This window comes from Cetorhinus maximus, chromosome 23 (genome assembly GCF_964194155.1).
Source record: "Cetorhinus maximus chromosome 23, sCetMax3.hap1.1, whole genome shotgun sequence".
Classification (NCBI taxonomy): domain Eukaryota; kingdom Metazoa; phylum Chordata; class Chondrichthyes; order Lamniformes; family Cetorhinidae; genus Cetorhinus; species Cetorhinus maximus.
Genome location: NC_135901.1, coordinates 44,236,841 through 44,257,341, shown reverse-complemented (window position 1 = coordinate 44,257,341; position 20,501 = coordinate 44,236,841). Strand labels below are relative to the sequence as shown.

At 44.9% G+C, this 20,501-nt stretch overlaps 1 protein-coding gene and 1 non-coding gene across 2 annotated transcripts in view; both read right to left on the bottom strand.

Annotated features, from left to right (window-relative positions):
* Nucleotides 1–20,501, bottom strand: part of LOC144698514 (uncharacterized) — a gene marked incomplete at its 5' end in the record, with an annotated part of 136,789 nt that overhangs the window by 54,295 nt on the left and 61,993 nt on the right. The window contains one exon of the mRNA XM_078570452.1: nt 10,670–10,956. Within this exon, the coding sequence (XP_078426578.1) occupies nt 10,670–10,956 (287 nt within the window). The remainder of the gene's footprint in view (nt 1–10,669; nt 10,957–20,501) is intronic.
* trnae-uuc (transfer RNA glutamic acid (anticodon UUC)) lies at nt 18,124–18,195 on the bottom strand. Its single transcript has one exon. It is a non-coding gene; the product is annotated as a tRNA-Glu (tRNA).

Sequence of the window (20,501 nt, the reverse complement as noted above, 5' to 3'; positions counted from 1 at the left end):
TCTAGAACTATGAAAAAACACTAGTTAGAGCACAGCTAGAGTACTGAGTCCAGTTGTAGTCAGCACATTACAGGAAGGATGTGTTCACACTAGAGTGGGCGCAGAAGAGATTTACCTAGATGTTGGCAGGGCTGGATAATTTTAACTCTGAGGAAAGATTGGAGAGCCTGGGATTGTTTTCTTTGGGACAGGGGAGGAAGAGGGGAGATTTAATTGAGGTGTAAAAATTATGAAGGTCCCAGATAGGAAGGACCTATTTCATTTACAGAGGTCAGAACCAAGAGGATAGAGATTTAAAGTAATTAGTGGAAGGATTGGAGGGGAGTTCAATAATGCTTTTACCCAGAGGGTGGTGGGTCTTGGAACTCACTGACTGAAAGTGTGGTGGAGACAGAAATACACAGATTTAAAAAGTACTGGGATATACACTGGATGTGCTGTAACCTACAGGATTACGGACCAAGAGCTGGGAAGCGGGATTAGACTGGATTGCTCATTTTCAGCCAGTACAGACATGATGGGCTGAATGGCCTCCTCTGTGCTATAATTTCTATGATTCTGTGGTGACAAGTGGCTCTCGTGTTTTTATCTGAGACAGGCCTCAGCCCAGTCATTTGCCCCGAGTGTTGATGTGATGGTTCAAGCGAAGAGATGCCGGGTACCGGGAGCAGCAGGAGCAATAAATAAAACCGAGGTGTCAGTAAATACTGATATAGTTTATTTGTATCTAGTTCCATTTTTATAAATTCTGCTGAATGTGGCCCTCACCCAGTGTCAGGATATTGGATCAGAGCCACCATGGAAAATGAATTTGACACCGGTGAGATAGACAATGTCAACCGGATCCTCAGTATCTCTGTAACCTCCTCCAGCCCCACAACCCTTCCTGTAAATACAAGGTGTTGTTCTTGGATTACACCCTGAGATAGACAATGTAATTATATTTTAACCTTTATTCTTCAAGTAAAGTATCTTCATTCAGGCTGTTCTCAAGGTTGTGCAAGATGAAACCAAACAGTGATTTATTTGTACTTCTTGCAGTTTAGTTACTGTATTCACTGCTCACGATGCGATCTGCTCTACATTGGGAAGACCAAACACAGATTGGGTGATCACTTTGTGGAACAACCTCCGTTCAGTCTGTGAGCTTGACCCTGAGCTTCCGATCACTTGTCATTTTAATTCTCTGCCCCACTCCCACTCTGACCTCTCTGTCCTCGGCCTCCTGCACTTTTCCAATGAAGCTCAATGGTGGCTTGAGGAACAGCAGCTCATCTTTCAATTCGGCACTTTACAACCTTCTGGACTCAGCATCGAGTTCAGCAGTTTCTGCACCAACAGAGAGTTGTCAGGATCTGGAATATTCTACCTGAAAAGGTGCTGGAACCTGACTCTGTCAGGAAAATTAAAAGGGAGTTGACAGGGATTTGGGATTGAGGAACTTACAGGGTTACAAACAGAAAGTGGGCGTGTGGGACTAAACACGACTGCTCTTTCAAAGAGGCAGCACAAGCACAAAGGGTTGAATGGCCTCCTTCTGTGCTCTAAGTTTCAATGATTCTAGGAGTTGGCCATTTAGCCCCTCGAGTCTGTCCCACTATGCAATCAGATCACGGCTGATCTGTGACCCTTTGTCTCCTGTCCCTTGATTTATACCTTGTGTTAGGAAGGATCTATCAATGCCAGATTGAAACTGAACATTGATCAAGCATGAACTGCTAATTCAGGAAGAGAATTCCAAACTTCTCCCAACTTTATCTGAAGAAGATTTTCCTAATCTCGCTCCTGAACGTTCTGGCTCTAAGTTTTAGACTATGTTCCTCAGTCCTGGATTCCCCAACCAATGGAAATTGTTCCCCTCTATCTACCACACCATTTCCAATTTATGTCATGAAAACTTAGAGAAAATCCTCCTCAATCTTCTAAATTCCAGGGAATACAAACCTCACCGTGAGATGATGAATATTGGCAGAATGAATAGGGTACTCAATGGTACAGTCCTAAAGAGTCTGTAGGGACTGGGGGAACTGGGGGTTGATGTGCATACACATTTGAAGGCAAAAGGACATATTGAGAGAGCAGTTTGCAAAATATTTGAGATCGTGGGATTCATAAGCAGATTTAATGTGTTTAAACGCATGGAAAATAAGCTGACCCGTCATAAGGCTCTGGTTAGGTCACAACAGGAGTATTGCATCCAGTTCGGGTCTCCACACTTTAGGAAAGGGGTGAGGGTCCTTGAGAGGATGCAGAGGCAATTTACCAGAATGGTTCCAGGAAAAAGGGAATTCGGTTACAAAGGGAGATCGGAGAAGCTGAAGTTGTTCTTGGAGTTACAGAGTTGAGGGGAGATTGGATAGAGGTGAACAGGATTGTGACAGGTTCAGATAAGGTGGACAAAGAAAATGTTGTTTCCATCTGGTGATGGGACAAGGATTAGGGGGACACAGATTGAAGGTTATGGGCAATAGATACAGGGAAAATGCAGGGAGGAACATTTTACACAACAAGTGGTAATAACCCAGAACTCACTGCCGACGAGCAGGCTGGAAGCAGACATGATAAATGCTTTGAAATTAAATTGGACCAGCATTTAAGAGAAATAAACATGCAGGGGGTTGAAGACACAGTGGGGCAATGAGACAGACTGGATTGCTCTACAGAGAGCTGGCACTGACTCAATGGGCTGAATGGCCTCTATCTGTGCTGTAATTACTCTGATGCATTTGTTTGACCACTCCTCATAATTTAACCCTTGGAGTTCAGTTGTTATTCAGGTACATCTGCACTGCTCTCCCACTAAGGCCAATATGGTCTATCCTTCCTAAAGTGTGATGCCCAGAACTGAACACAGTATTCCTGTCCTGATGAAAGGTCATGTTGACTCGAAACATTAACTCTGTTTCTCTCCACAGATGCTGCCAGGCCTGCTGAGTACTTCCAGCATTTTTTATTTTTATGACAGTGGTCATAAAACAGTAGACAGCAGTCTAACCAGGATTTTGAAAATGTCGGTGCTTTTCCCACAAACAGAACAGACAAACCTTTTTCCTTCCACAGTCAAAGTCCGATGATATTCAGGTCCTGAGGAATCGAATGACTCTGTTAGATTTTGATGTGATGTTTGGTTTGAGTTTCCCCGTCTCCAAGTCCATCACATTGAAAATCCTGTAAAAAGGAGATTATAAAAAATCCATCCCTGTCAGTCCAGGATAGAAATTAAGAGACAAACATTTCTCTGGGTTGGAGTTTGCTGTGTGTAAATCCTCCCCTTCTAACCCCCTGTAGAAGGAGTTTCCAAACACTGGGTGTAAACTGGGCTCCGGGAGTTTGTAATCCGGGTTTGGAGTCCTACACCGGGTGTTTGTGAATCCTCCCAGTCCACCCTCCGGCTCCATTCCTCTCCTGCACTCGGCCCTTTCTCACCCGCTGGACTTTCAACCCGACCTCCTTGATCCCGATCCCGCACCCGCGCTGCGCATGCTCCAATTCAAGCCCGGTCACGCCCCTCATTCACTCCGATTGGCCGGAGGAACAGCCGCTCCCGCCGGACCTCCATGCCCGCCCCCTGTCCCTATTGGTCTGGAGCTGCCGTCAATCATTGTGAGCTGGAGCATGTGTAGCGCGTGAAATCAGGCGTGAGGAGAGCTGGAGCGAACGGATTTAAAATGCGGGATTTACAAAGACCGAGTGCGGACTGAGAGCTGGAAAAAAGACCCGTGAGCATAGATAGGGCTGGCGGGTGAGTTGGGAGGCTTTATGAATTCACGGTCTCTGTCCTAAACCCTCAATAAGGAACCATCCTTATCCAAGGAGAAGCAGAGCGCATGTGCGGTCACCATCTTTATATGGGGCAAAGGGCAGCAGAGCGCATGTGCGGTCACCATCTTTATAGAGGGCGAGAAGCAGCAGAGCGCATGTGCGGTCACCATCTTTATAGGGGGCAATGTCCAACAGGGAGCATGCGTGGTCGCCATTTTTACAGAGGCTGCAGGCCCAGATGAATGACCTGCAGGAAGGACAATAAATCAGGGATCGAGTTTGGTGTGAAATCAATGGGTTGTTGTAAAACAGGAGATAAGGGTAACAGTCAGAAACAACAACAACTTCTATTAACATCATAAATCATCCCAGTGAGCTTCACAGGAAATCATAAAATAAAGTATAACATTCAGACACAGAAGGAGGTGACCAAAATACTTAAATAGTCGCTTGTTTGTACGGAATTTGATTATTAACGAAAAAAGAGACAAGCTGTCAAAGCTTTTCCTGTTGCACTCACCAGGACAGATGCAAGAATCCCAAATTTCAAAGGGAACCACAATTTATACTGCACAAGAAAAGGGTGCTGATTGGTTGGCCTGTCGACTCTGATTGGTTGTTGCCATGGACAATACAGCCAGGAGCTGAAATCCCCTCTGCTTTTGTTTAATTCCACAATAGGCTCCATGCCTGGACTTGTTCCTTCTGCCTGCAGAGGACAGGTCCCTGTGGATGAACATACGTAGCTTCTAGCAAGTGCAAGTGAGACACATTACTAGCTTGACTGATAATTTTTGAAATTTGGTTTTCTTCCCTCCATCCTGATGAGTACAAGATAAAATGTTTTAACAGAATATCTTTTTTTTATTAATACTCAGTTGTCTTAAAGGGGGAAAGTGTGGGAGACGGAGAGAATTTCAGAGCTTGGGGTCGAGGGAACTGAAGGCACGGACACTAATGGTGGAGCAATTAAAATAGGGAATGCTAGAATTAGAGCAGTGCAGATATCATAGAGGGTTGTGGGTCTGCAGGAGCCAAAGAGAGGAGGCCATTGGGGGATTTGAAAACAAGGATGAGAATTTTAAAATCGACTTGCTCCTTGAACGGGAGCCAAGGAAGGTCAGGGAATGGGCCTAGCTGTGAGTGAAGACACAGACAGCAAAAATATGGATGTCTTCAAGGTTACAGAGGGTAGAATGTGGGAGACGAGCCAGGAGTGTGTTGGAATGGTCCAGTTTGGAGGTAAAAATGGCCGTGATAAGGGTTTCAGCAGTAGATGAGACACTCCTGAGACAGGGGTGTGGTCAGGTGATATTACAGAGGTGGAAACAGGTGATCTTAGTGATGGCACAGACATGAGATCAGCAGCTCATTTTGAGATCAAATGTGACACCGAGGTTGTGAACAGACTGGTTTAATCTCAGACTGTTCCCAGGGAGAGGGATGGAGTTGGTATCTAGGAAATGGAGATTGGAGCAGGGACCGAAAACAGTGTCTTCAGTCTTCCCAGTGTTAATTAGTGATCAGGAAGAGAAGCAGGAACCAGAATGGGCCATGAGACTGATCCCAGGTTTAACTCAGAGAGGGAGAAGGAAGGAAGGAAACTCTGGGACATTGGGAGAAACCACCTTCATAATCGCTCATTAAATCTCCACAAAGTAAGATTTGGATACAAGGTTAACATCTGCTATTCTGTATGATCAGTCAGGGGGTTTCAGATTAATGTTTTGTCATGAGTAATCACTGAAGTGAATGATCAGACATATTGTCAACTCCAATTATAGAAATTTGTAAAAAAAAGATACAGAAAGAATTGTCCAAAACTCTGTTTGGATTTCAGCACAGGGAGGAGGGAGAGTGTGTGGGACGGGGATTTGCAGCTTTGGGGGAACAAGAGAGGAAAAAATGTTCCATAGAATTGTCTGTTCTGAATTTCTATCCTGTTCTTACAGTGATGGCTCTTGTAAACTCCTTTTACAGATAATTAGAAGGGGAGGATTTTCAGGCAGGAAACCCAAACCAAAAATCACATCAAGATCTGACACAGTCACTCGATTCATCAGGACTTGAATATCATCACCTTTGAATGTGGATGGAGAATCGTTTGTCTGTTCTGTCTGTGGGAAAAGATTTCAAACATCAGTGTGACTGGAAAAGCACCGAGACACACACACACCCGAGTGAGAGTGTTCCAGTGAACTGGCTGTGGAAAGAGCTTTAACCAGTTACACAGCCTGAAATAACATCACACCATTCACAGTGGGGAGAAACTGTACACATGTTCCCTGTGTGGACAAGGATTCAACTGATCATCAAATTTAGAGAGACACAGGGATACCCACACCATGGAGAAACCGTGGAAATGTGAGGACTGTGGGAAAGGATTCAATTGTCCATCCAAACTGGAAATCCATCGACGCAGTCACACTGGGGAGCGGCCGTTCACCTGCTCTGAGTGTGGGAAGGGATTCACTCAGTTATCCCACCTGCTGACACACCAGCGAGTTCACACTGGAGAGGGAGCATTCACCTGCTCCGAGTGTGGGAAGAGATTCACTCGGTCATCATACCTGCTGACACACTAGCGAGTTCACACTGGAGAGAGACCATTCAACTGCACGCTATGTGGGAAAGGATTCACTGAGTCCTCTCACCTACTGAAGCACCAGCGAAGTCACACTGAGGAGAGGCCATTCAGTTGCACGTCCTGTGGAAAGAGATTCAGAACTTCATCGAACCTCAAAGTACACCAGCGAATTCACACTGGAGAGAGGCCTTTCACCTGCTCCGAGTGTGGGAAGGGATTCACTCAGTTATCCCACCTGCTGACACACCAGCGAGTTCACACTGGGGAGAGACCGTTCACCTGCTCCCAATGTGGGAAGGGATTCACTCAGTTATCAAACCTGCACACACACCAGCGAATTCACACAGGGGAAAGACCATTCACCTGCTCCGAGTGTGGGAAGGGATTCCATCGGTCATCAAGCCTGCTGACACACCAGCGAGTTCACACTGGAGAGAGACCATTCAACTGCACGGTATGTGGGAAAGCATTCACTGGGTCCTCTAACCTGCTGAAGCACCAGCGAATTCACACTGAGGAGAGGCCATTCAGTTGTACTTCCTGTGGAAAGAGATTCAAGACTTCATCGAACCTCAAAGTACACCAGCGAATTCAGACTGGAGAGAGGCCTTTCACCTGCTACGAGTGTGGGAAGGGATTCACTCAGTCATCCACCCTACAGACACACCAGTGAGTTCACACTGGAGATAGGCCATTCACCTGCTCTGAGTGTGGGAAGAAATTCACTCTGTTATCCAACCTGCTGAGACACCAGCGAGTTCACACTGGGGAGAGACCATTCACCTGCTCCCAGTGTGGGAAGAAATTCACTCAGTCATCCACCCTGATGAAACACCAGCGAATTCACACTGGAGGGAGACCATTCACCTGCTCCCAGTGTGGGAAGGGATTCACTCAGTTATCCCACCTGCTGAAACACCAGCGAATTCACACAAGGAGAGGGCATTCCGCTGCACTTCCTGTGTAAAGAGATTCAGCCTTCATTCCACCTCAGTGTACACCAGTGAATTCACATTGGAGAGAGAGCGTTCACCTGCTCCAAGTGTGGAAAGGGATTCCCTCATTTATCCAACCTGTTGACACACTAGCGAGTTCAGACTGGGGAGATGCTGTTCACTTTCTCCGAATGTAGGAAGGGATTCACTCAGTCATCCCACCTGTTAACACACCAGCGAGTTCACAAGTGACAGCAGGGGTTGGATTCTGCTGTTATTGCTGCTGTTAATCACATCCAGAACTGAACCATGTTCATTATGACAGTTGTGGTTTGTTTCTATTGATGTTAATAATCCCCGTAACTGGGCTGAAGTTTAATATCTTGATGTCTGTTAAATAAATTAGTTTTGTTTCAAATTCTCAGAATGTCGAGTCCTTGATTTCTCCAGGATAAGAGGAGACTGATTGATGTCCTGTTCCCAACTGCTCCAATTTTTGGATCTTTTCTCCTCTCTAACTCTAAATTCGTTCAGTTCTCAGACCTTTGGTTACTCTCATGAATAAGTCCCAGCTCCCCACACCTCCCAGAGAGCCTTGGGATCCAGGGAAGTATCAGTATTAAAAACAGAAAATGCTGGAAATAACCAATACTTTTCCAAATGCCAATCGATTTTGTCCCGGATTATTGTCTCCAGCCTTTCCCCACCACTGATGTGAAGCTGATTGTCCTGGAATTGCTGTGTTTTTGAACAGGGGTGTATCATTTACAATCTGTCAGTCGTTTGACAACACTACTATATAAGGAGGATTGGAAGATTGTGACCAGAGCCTCCACAAGTTCCATGTGAAGGATGCTGTCTCTGACAGTGCAGCAGTCCCTCAGTGTCACCCTGGAGTGTCAGCCTAGATAATGTGCTCAGGTTTATTAATATTTCCTCTTGTTATTGATGTGGATCATTAAGAAACAATGGACTCTAATTATGTCATCCAGCCCCAGTGCGATGATGTCATGAAGACTATTAAATACCAGCGGAACCTGAGTGAGAGTCTGTATCAATATAACTCAGATCGACACAGCTTGTTGGAACAGACCTGGGGAGAAAGAGGCTCTGAATTTATCACTGGATTTTCTGTTCTCCACAGTTAGGAAAATGGTGATTCTTTCCAAACATCCAAATGACGAATCAAGTCATTAAAGATGATTTGTTGTTTTGAGCTGAATTATTTGGTAGAATTAGCGTGAAGGAGTGGGATTGACCCACAGGCTGAGTCACAACTTTAAGGACAGGAAGAGAGAGAATCTGGAGAGGGGAAAAGAATTAGTGAATTCGTAGGTGACTGGGTACTGAATCTGGAACAATGAGCAGAGAGGGGGAGGAGTGTGTGGGACAGGGATTTATAGATTTGGGGGAATGAAAGGAGAAAGAATATTCCATAGAAACTAGAATAGTCTGTTCTGAATTTCTATCCTGTACTGACATTGATGGCTTTTGTCAACCCTGTTTACAGGGGATTAGAGGGAGAGGATTTTCAGAAACCAAAAATCTTGCAAGATCTTATAGAATCACTGAATTCATAAACGATCAGCCTCTGATTATAGAAGGAAAAATGTTTGTTCTGTCTGTGGGGAAATATTTAAATTACCAGTGTGACTGGAAAATCAGCGGGACACACACACACGAGTCGGAATAGCATCTCGGGGTCAAACCTGACATCACGTGTGCAAAAAGCCTGGTTTATATTCAGACAGTTGTGAGGAAGAGGAATGGAGTTGGTAGCTCGGGAATGAAAACAATGGCTTCAGTCTTCCCAATACTCAATTGGAGGAAATGTCTGCACATTCACCACTGGATATCAGACAAACAGTCTGATAATTTAATAAAAGTGGAGAAGTGGAGAGAGGTGGTGGTGAGGTAGAGCTGGGTACTGTCAGTGTACATGTGATAACTGACACAGTGTTTTCAGATGATATCATTGTGGGGAGAATGTTGATGAGAAATAAGAGGAGGCCAAGGCTGGATCCTTAGGGGACACCAGAGGTAACTGTGGGAGTGGGAAGGGAAGACATTACAAGTGATTCACTGACTATGATTAGACAGAGAAGAATGGAACCAGGAGAGAGCAGCCCCACCCAGCTGGACGACAGTGGAGAGGTGTTGGAGCAGAATGGTGTGGTCAACCCTGTCAAAGGCTGCAGACACATCGAGAAGGGATAGTTTACCTTTATCCCAGTCACATAGGATGTCATTAGTGGCTTTGATCAGAGCAGTGGCAGGGGCAGAAACCTGATTGGAGGGATTGAGACAGGGAGTTCTGGGAAATGTGGGCACAGATTTGGGAGGTGTGAACATGTTTGAGGAGTTTGGAGAGGAAAGGGAGGTTGGAGATGGGACAGCAATTTGTAAGGACAAGGCCAAAGGTTTGTTTATTGACGAGGGCTTGATGATGTCAGATTTGAAGGAGAGAGGGACAGTAACTGAAGAGGGAGAACCATTGACAATCTCAGCGAACATGGGGAAGTTGGGTGACCAGCAGTTTAGTGGGAATAGGGTCAATGCAGCAGGAGGTGGGTCTCATGGACAAGATGAGCATGAAGGTTGCACGAGAGGAAATGGGAGCGAAACTAAAGAAAGATGTGGGTTCAGGGCTCAGACAAGGGGGATCTTTAGAGACAGTTTGTCCCGGTGGGCCAGTGAAAGGGAGGGAAGCAGCAGAGGCAGCTGATCGGATTGTCTCAATCTTAGTGACAAAGAAGCTCCATGAGCTCCACACACTTGTTGTTGGAGGTGAGGATGGAGAAGACAGGGCGAGAGGGAGAGCCCTTCAAAAGGAACTAACTTGTATGTTTAACACAGAGCTGATTTATTTGACTTTATTCAGAATATTAACAGCTGTAACTGGGTTGGAGTTTATTAACATTAGTAGAAACAGACCCCAATCAACATGGTTCAGTCCAGGATGCAATTAACAGCAAAATCCAGACACTGTTGTCACTTGTGAATTCGCTGGTGTCTCAGCAGGTGGGATAACTGAGTAAATCCCTTCTCTCACACGGAGCAGGTGAACGGTCTCTCCCCAGTGTGAACTTGCTGGTGTGTCAACAGGTTGGGTAACCGAGTGAATCCCTTCCCACACGTGGAGCAGGTGAACGGTCTCTCTCCGCTGTGAACTCGCTGGTGTACTGTGAGTTGTGATGACCACCTGAACCCAGTCCCGCAGTGAGAGCAGCTGAATGGTCTCTCATCAGTGTGAACACGTCGATGGGGCATCAGTTCCCCGGAGCTTTTATAGCACTTCCCGCAGTCTGAGCATTTGAACGTCTCTCCCCAGTGTGAATTTGCTGGTGTTTCAGCAGGTTAGTTGACTGAGTGAATCCCTTCCCACACACTGAGCAGACAAATGGTCTCTCCCCAGTGTGAACTCGCTGGTGTGCCAGCAGGTCAGATGTCTGAGTGAATCCTTTCCCACACGTGGAGCAGGTGAACGGTCTCTCCCCAGTGTGAAGTCGCTCAGGTTTCAGCAAGTTGAATGGCTGAGTGAATCCCTTCCCACACACGGAGCAGGCAAATGGTTTCTCCCCAGTGTGAACTCGCTGGTGTGTCAGCAGATGGGATGAACAAGTGAATCCTTTCCCACACATGGAGCAGGTGAATGGTCTCTCTCCGGTGTGACTGTGCCGATGAGTTTCCAGTTCAGACGGGTAATTGAATCCCTTCCCACAGTCCCCGCATTTCCATGGTTTCTCCCTGTTGTGACTGCATTTCTGTTTTGACAGGCCTGATGATCGGCTGAAGCCTCGTCCACATACAGAACACGTGTACGGTTTCTCCCCACTGTGAACGGTGCTTTTTCCTTCCATGTTCAAAATCCGATGATATTCAGGTTATGATAAATTGGGCAACTCTGTCAGATCCAGATGTGATGTTTGGTTTCAGTTTCCCGACTGCAAATCCTCTTCTTCTAATACCCTGTGGAATTGATTTAAAACAGAAAAAAGGGAGTGAGAAAACCCACAAAAACACAAAGGCAGGTTGTGAAATTGAGCTGAATGAATCTGGGACGAGGAAAAAGTGACCATGAAAACTGCTGGATTGTCATAAAACCCAACTGGTTCACTAATGTCCTTCAGGGAAGGGAACCTGCCACCCAGTCTGGGCCTACACGAGACTCTGGTGTCAAAAATAAAACAAGTATTCGGGGCAGCAGGAGACCACATGGCCCTTCGAGCCTGCTCCACCATTCAATACAATTGTGGCTGATCTTGGGCTTCAACTCCACTTTCCCGCCCACTCCCCATATCCCTCAACTCCCTGAGAGACCAAAAATCTCCCCATCTCAGCCTGAAATATATTCAATGATGGAGCATCCACAACTCGCTGGGCTGGAGAATTCTACGTGACAAAAGGAGAAAAGGAGAGAGAGAGAAAGTCAGAGAGAGGAGTGGGAGAAGCAGGGGGTGAGGAGAGGGCTTTTCATAGACCTACAAATAGACCAGAACTTTGACGGAATCTCCCAAACCCTCAACCTCTACCCATGAGAAGGACCAGGGTAGCAGGTGTATGTGAACACCATCACCTCCAAGTTCCCCTCCAAGTCACACACCGTCCTGACTTGTCAGACATCCAGTACTGGATGAACAGAAATTTCCTCCATTTAAATATTGGGAAGATTGAAGCCATTGTCTTCAGTCCCCGCTACAAACTCCACTCCCTAGACAGCGACTACATCCCTCTCCCTGACAACTGTTTGAGACTGAACCAGACTGTTCACAACCATGGTGAAATATTTCACCCCAAGATGAGCTTCCAACCACATATCCACATCATCACCAAGACCGCCTATTTCCATTCTCTACCTCATTTTCCTCCTCTAATTTACTCTGTAAAACCCAGTTCTTTGACCAAACGCTTGATCACCTGCCCTAATGTCTCCTCATGTGGCTCAGTGCTTTGTAACGTTTCTGTGAAATGCCTTGGAACATTGTCTTACATTAAAAGTGCTTTATAAATACAAATTGTTGTTGTTGATTTGGACATATATCACTGTTCCTTCATCATCACTGGGTGAATAACCTGTAACTCCTTACCTAACAGCATTGTGGGAGCACCTTCACCACACGGACTGCAGCGGTTCAAGAAGGTCAAACATCATCTTCTCCACAGGCAACTGGGGATTGGCAATATTTGCTGGTATCTATGGAGAGGGAAACAGAGTAAACATTTCAGGGTTCGCAGAATGATTTACAGGGAGTAAAAATAGTGCAGAATTTGATGGTCAATATAAGCTCAGAAGTGGAATAGAAATGGACTATAGCGCAGGAAAAACAATTCCTGACTATGAGAGATACAGTGGGAAGATAAAGCTGGGAAGGCAGCAGCACATGGTCAGAGGATGGGCAGCGGAGGAAACCTCACTGAGACACAGTCAGCAGAAGTAACAATAAAATACTAAACATAACTCAAATAGATCCAGTATTAGAGACAGAGGAAGGTGGACAATGGCAGAGAGGTGATCAGGGAGGGCAGAGGTGAAACTGAGCAATGGATGGACATGAATTCAGATCCTCAGTAAAGGAGCCACACCAGTCCCAGAGACTTGGAACCTCTCCCAGAAAACAGAGCACCGCACTAAAAGCTCTAAATTGTAGATGGGTGGTGAAAAATATTCACCTCTGAAACAATATCACCATTTTCAAATTTAAACTCTCCTGCTGGAGCCTGCAGCTGGAAAGATAGCAGAAACACTGGAGTCAGAGAAAAATCTCCCAGTTGAGGAAATACCCGGGAAGCGGAGTGATGTCACCGTGTAATTGTTGATGTGTGATGATGTCACCGTGTAATTGTCGATGTGTGATGATGTCACAGACACAGAATATCTGGGTCTGTGCAAACCAGTGATCACCACACATTATGAAGGATGTGAGTGTCCTTGAGAGGGGGCAGAGGAGATTTATCAGAATGGGTCGAGGGATTTTAATTGTAAGATTAAATTCAAGAAACTGAGTTTGTTCTCCTCGGAGTAAAGGAGCTTGAGGGGAGATTTGATAGAGGTGTACAGGATTATGAAAGATAGTTAAATAAAAGCTGTTCCCATTAGCTGATTATGAAAAGATTAAGGGACAGAGATTTAAGATTTTAGGTAAGATCCACAATGTGAGCAAGAGATTTTTTACCCAGTAACTGAAACATTCAAACTCAGAACATTCAAAGGCTGGTGCTATTCAGGTCCTGGTGAATCAAGAGACTTTCAGATTTTGACGTGATGTTTGGTTTCAGTTTCTCATCTCCCTCAAGTATCCCTTGAGTTCCCTTTCCTCTTCTAACATCCTGTAAATGGAATTCAAAAAATCCATCATGGTCAATCCAGGATTGAAATTCAGAAAGAACAAACGTTTCTCTTGAATTCAGAAAGAACAAACATTTCTCTTGGTTTGAGTTTGCTGTGTGTAAATCCTCCCCTTCTAACCCCCTGTAAAAGGAGTTTCCAAAATCCATCCCTGTCAGTCGAGGATAGAAATTCAGAACATTCTCTCCTCCTGCTACCTGGACCAGTATGACCGCGCATGCGCCCTGCTGCACATTGACCCCTATAAAGATGGCGGCCGTCACCCGGGCCCTGGCGAAGGGAGAAATCCAGACGTTTTCGGCCCGTTCTCTGCAAACACAAGACCGGTACCTTGTTACTTGGGGTCTGAGGCCTGCACTGTGTCTTTATAAAGCCTCCCTACCCACTCCGCTGGCTCCATTCCTCCTCACACACCCACTAACTCTGTTAGTTTGCTCCACTCGACATTCCCGCGCTCTGAGTAGCTTCAGTCACAGACCAGTACTGCGCATGCTCATGGATCCGTCCGCAATGCGCATGCCCCACCACACACAGCACTGCGCATGCGTCTGGCTCTGCAGTTGTGAAGATAGGGCACATTCTGCCCCGCAGCGAATGCTGGGTAGTCGATCCGCCATTGAAAGATCACGTTGTAGAACAGAAGCCTCTGTCCTGTAATCAGAATACAATGGGTGCCATAGCGGCAAGACATAAAATTGTTGAATCAATGATTCAGTGGCCAAATTGCTCCGGGGTCCACAGCAATTCTCACCTGGATGTAGAACAAACCCCGACAGTTAGATCTGAACTCAGTGTAGTCTCAGCAGATGGGGTGAGCTAGTAACATTTCCACCGATACATGGAACATTTAAACCGTGTCTTGTCAACATCTCTGCTCTGATTATGGATCAAATCTTTTGAACTTTTAAAGTTGGTGTGTTACCGTGTGGGCAAACTGAATAAAGCACTTTGCACATGTGAAGTATGGTCTCCCACTAGCAAGACTGTGTTGCTGTGTCAGTAAATGGGATGAGAGTGAATCCCTTTCCAATTTTAACTGGTGAACAATCTGTTTACAGTGTGTGTTTACCTAGACATTTTCAGACATGGATCTCGAAATCGACTGGTAATGGGTGCCTCATTCTTAGCACTACATAAGAAAAAGGAACAGGAGTAGGCCATTCGGCCCCTCAAGCCTACTCTGCCATTTAATAAGATCATGGCGGACTTGATAGTCACCTGAAATCTGTATCCCACCTATCATTGATAACCAATCACCCCCTTGCTTCCCAGGGATATATCGACCTCTGCCTTAAAAATATTCAAAGACTTTGCTTCCACAGCCTTTTCGGGAACAGAGTTCCAAAGTTTCACGACTCTCTGAGAGAAAAAAAATCGCCTCATCTCCATTTAAAATGGGTGACCCCTTGTTTTTAAACAGCGAGTCCGAGTTCTAGATTCTCTCACAAGAGGTAACTTCCTCTCCAAATCCGCCCTGTCAAGTACCCTGAGGATTTTTCTGTTTCACTGATCAGTTAAAGTAAAGCAAAATACTGCAGATGCTGGTTATCTGAAATAAAAACAGAAAATGCTGGAATTCACAGCAGATCTGGTAGTGACTGTGGAGAGAGAGACCTGGTTTTCATTTCAGGTCTGTAACCTTTCATCAGAACTGCACTGCATCTGAAATGTTAATAATGCCTCTCAATCCAAAGATGCTGCCAGATGTAGTAAGGGAACTCAAGAAGGAAATGAAAATCCACTTTGAGGATTGGAATCCAATGCGAATGAAGGGTGAACTGCCCGACTGACCAGAGACAGTCAAGGCAGCTTTCCCTTCTTTAAGACGCTGGAACAGTGACTCTAATTTTATCAGCGAAATTAACTGATCTGAGACATTGAAAGGATTCTCGTTACTGCACATCAGGAATTCAAACCTAATATCGGCGTCGGGACAATCAGAATACTTGGTAACAGACAAGACAATGAAAGGCTCGAAGGGAGATGGCACCGGTTGTAGGAGAGCTGGTTCCCGGTGACATGGATGTGTCTGCAGTGGGTGGGATCAGACTGTTTCCATGTATCTGGAATGAATGTCCCACCCGTTGTTTTGGAAGAGTAAAACTGATAGAGCGTGATATCTATCTGGGTAGCGGCAATCTGAAGATTAGACTCACTGACACCCTTGTTAGGATACCTTGTCAGTCAGGTTTGTGTAAGTGTCTGTGGCGCAATTGGTCAGCGTGTTTGCCTGTTAACAGAAAGGTTGGTCATTTAAGACCACCCAGGGGGTGAAGATTTTTACTGTTTTTCCCCCTCAGCACCTATCATTGCCACACAGTTCCAGGTTGTCATTGGGTTCTTGGGCTGCAAGATATCCCCAAACGGTGGCAGGTCTTTTGTTGTTCAGTGAGGTCCCACAAAAACAGCTTCTTTTTAAAATTACGTTTTCTGTCAAATACAATGAGAAAAGATTTGGACCCACTACGTACCTTCATCTAACCCATCAGAAATTCATGAAATTATTGGAATCAAACGAACCCATCAATTATTCTCTCTTCCTCAGCTCCACAGTGAGTGAGACAGGGAAAAGCAGGAAAGCAGCAATATTCCGGCCCCGCACTCTCCAATCACCCGCTGCCAACAGAAAGCGGCGACTGCAGCTTCAATCAGCGGGTTACTGCCCATCCCTGGAACACAAGATACTCCAACCTGGGCTAAACCTCCCAATACACCGAGCACAGGCTCAGGAAAACACAGGTAGATTATATCCCGGTCACTAAACCTCCGAGCAGCATTTACAGAATTCCCGAGTGAGTGAGTCACAAATAAAAGTCACACCAACTTTCTAAACTTTTCACTGTAAAATTCCTTCATTTTATTGAAAATCTGACTGTTATGAATCTGAAAATGAGCACCATGGGATTTGTGTTACCGAGTGACTTGTTTTCCATTGTTTGCCCGTCAGGTTTGCAATTCAATTTGTGTTGGATATTGAAGCGATTCTAATTTCAAAATGAGGACACAAAGCAGGTAAATATTAAATCCAGGAACTAATCCTGAGGAAAATCGATCACAGTATTTGGAAGGAGGTGCAGCTAAGAAGTTGAAGAGGTGAATGATGTTCTTGATGATTGAGAGGAATGCATTGTAACTTTGGGGCATTTGTTGGCCGATTACATTCCACACTTTAAAATTCTGGTCAAGCTGAGGTATCAGGTAGAAAGCAGTAGGTTTAACCATGTATGTTGGGATACAAAACAGTTTTTCATGTTCCTAGCTAGCTTAGTCGGCAGAGCATGAGAATGTTAATCTCTGGGTCATAGATTCGAGCCCCACGCTGGTGCTGTAATACTTTGAAAATCTGAATATAAGTCGTACAGACTAGAAACATTGACCCTCACTCCAGCTGCTGAGTTTTTCCAGCATATCCTGCTTTTGTTTCAGATTTCCATCATTCACAGTAATTTGCTTTTATCTTTTTAATTTGAAATCTTGCTGCTTAAATAAAATACCAACTGATCACTGCGGCTCCTGTGAAACTTACATGGCAGACATTCATCACTGAAAGCAACTGACACACGTCAAATTCAAAGTACTTTCATGTCGCATCTCTTTCCGCTTCTGTCTCGCCCCCAGCTCCCTCTCCCCTTCCAGCTCCCAGGTCAATTAGCTGCTTCATGCAGACACAGTGAATTCGTGGGAATGGGTAAAACTCGTGGGTGAAGAGATACCTGGATCTCATCTTCCCGGTTCTCCCAGATACTGGTTACAGGAATGTGCACAGTGCCGATTATCCACAGTCACTCTCCTCCCAGTTGTTCAGCTTTTTATTTGATTTTCACACTGGGTTTCAATGTGACGTAAGCAGAGCTGTGATATGCTTATATTGTTCAGCAGATGTACTGCAAGAAGATACATGACAGGCCGATGATAACAGTGCTCTTTGGACGCATTGAGCTCCAGTGAAGGATTGGCACAGTTAATGTGTCGCTCAATTAGTCTCGTGACAAATCTTGTGCTGGAAATGACAAGAAAACTCGCTGAATTTGCTCCGTGTTTAGGTTTCAAAAGAGCCGAATACAAGGTAAGAAAGTACATGTCGTTCGAGTGTGTTATAAAATGGCAGAATGACCCGTGCGGTTGCTATAAAATTATAGAAAGTTACAGAACAGAAAGGGGCCATTTGGCCGGCTGTGCTGGTTTGAAAGAGCAGTAGTGATTGTTTGATCCATCAGGTGTGATATTTGTGCCAGTGCAAACAGTAGGCAGCAAAATTCGTACTTCTCCCAGCCATATTTTGCCTCACACCAACATTTCTATAGTCAGTGCTTTGCAACCAGCCCTTGTCCTCTCCTCTTCCTTCATTCCCTTACCCCACTTGAACCAAGTGTGATGTTTTCCAGCTCTGAGGCAAAACTTAAACTCTCACTTCTCTGATTCTGGTGAAGCTTTTAAAAGTTTCCAATCAATGAAAAATCAACACTCGTTCCAACAAGTTCAATAACTCGACGTTCCCTGACCGGGAATCGAACCCAAGTCACGGCGGTGAAAGCACCAAATCCTAACCACTAGACCACCAGGGAATCTGCACTAGCAGTTTTTGCTTTGGCTTATCTACGCTGCTTTTGCCTATTGTTTTTCAGTTCAGATCTCCTTCACTACAAAACTGCTTGTTTAGGTTCAAGATAAACGACTTCTTCAGCCAATGAAAACAACGGTTTCTGTGATCTGGAACATGAAATTGACAGTGAGGTCAAATAGCGCCACAAGCTGCTCATGTATAACTTCCAATTTCCAAAACCCTCCACCCTATTCGCTGTTGGTCCAATGGAAGCGCCGATTCCCAGTCACTGGACATCAGGGAAACTACCAACAAGGCTTGACATTTGCATTATGGAGGCAACTTATGACATTTTCTTTTTCATTCCCGATCTCTTTCACCAGAGACAACTTTCTCCGACCAATTGGTCTGTTTGGGTTGAACACAAGTGACTTCTTCCCCAGTGAGAAGAACCATTGTTGATGGCTGGAACATGAAATCGGTACTTTCCTCCTTTAAGACAGTTCTTAAAGCCTCCCCCTTTGACCGAGCTTTTAGACATCTGACCGAATATGAGGCTCAGTGTCACACTTTGATATATAATGCGCCTGGGGAACGTCTTATGACGTTTCATTAGGTTAAAAGCACTTTAAAATATAAGCTGTTGTTGTAGGATATATATAGAAAGTTTCAGTTTTTTATCTTTTTACTTTTAAAATTTTGCTGCTTGAAATAAAAAAACACCAACTAATCACTGCGGCTCCTGTGAAACTTACAAGACTGTTATTCATCACTGAAAGCAACTGACACACATCTAATTCAAAACACTTTCATGTCGTATCTGTTTCTGCTTCTGTTCCTGTCTCGCCTCCAGCTTCCTCTACCCGTCCAAACCCCAGGTTAATTAACTGCTTGATGCAGACACAGTCAGTTCATGGGAATGGGTAAAACTCGTGGGTAAAGAGACACCTGGATCTCATCTTCCTGGTTCTCCCAGATACTGATTACAGGAATGTGCACAGTGCCGATTATCCACAGTCACTCCCCTCCCAGTTGTTCAGCTTTGAAACTGATTTACACACTGGGTTTCAATGTGAAGAAAGCTGAGCTGTGATAAGCTTATATTGTTCAGCAGATGTACTGCAAGAAGGTACATAACAGACTGATGGTAACAGTGCTCTTTGGACGCGGTGAGCTCCAGTGAAGGATTGGCACCATTAATGTGTCGCTCAATTAGTCTCGTGACAAATCTCATGCTGGAAATGACAAGAAAACTCGCTGAATTTGTTCCTTGTTTAGGTTTCAAAAAAGCCGAATACAAGGTAAGAAAGTACATCTCGCTCGAGTGGGTTATAAAATGTTAGAATGACCCGTGTTGTTGCTATAAAATTATAGAAAGTTACAGCACAGAAAGAGGCCATTCGGCCGGGCGTGCTGCTTTCAAAGAGCAGTAGTGATTGTTTCATCCATCAGGAGTGATTATTTGTGCCAGCACAAACAGTAGGCAGCAAAATTCGTACTTCTCCCACCCATATTTTGCCTCACACCAACATTTCTACTGCCAGTGCTTTGCAACTTTTCCTCTTCCTTCATTCCCTCACTTCACTTGAACCAAGTGTGATGTTTTCCAGCTCTGAGGCGAAACTTAACCTCTCACTTCTCTGATTCTGGTGGAGCTTTTAAACGTTTCCAATCAATGAAAAATCAACACTCGTTCCCACAAATTCAATAACTCAACATTCCCTAACTGGGAATTGAACCCGAGCCACGGCAGTGAAAGCGCCGAATCCTGACCACCAGACCACCAAGGAAACTCTTTCGAGTTACCAACAGTCACAGATTGCAACTTCTTTCGAGTACAATCACAGTTCTTGGTTTTCTGGGAGTGGGACATGAACCCACAACCCTTTGATTCAAAGGCGAGGGTGCTATGAACTGAGCCACAGCTGACACCTCCAGATCACCATGGAAGCTGCACCAGCAGTTTTAGATTTGGTTTATCTGCGCTGCTTTTGCCTATAGTTTTTCAGTTCAGATCTCTTTCACCACAAAGCTGCCTGTTTAGGTTCAAGATAAACGATTTCTTCAGCCAATGAAAACAACGGTTTCTGTGATCTGGAACATGAAATTAACATTGAGGTGACCAAGTTTTTAGACATCTGACCGAATATGTGTCTCGGTGTCACACTTTGATATATAATGCCCCTGGGGAACGTCTTATGACGTTTCATTAGGTAAAAGGCGCTTTATAAATATAAGCTGTTGTTGTTGTAGGATATATATAGAAAGGTTCAGTCTTTTATGTTTTTACTTTTAAAATCTTGCTGCTTGAAAGAAAAAAAACACCGA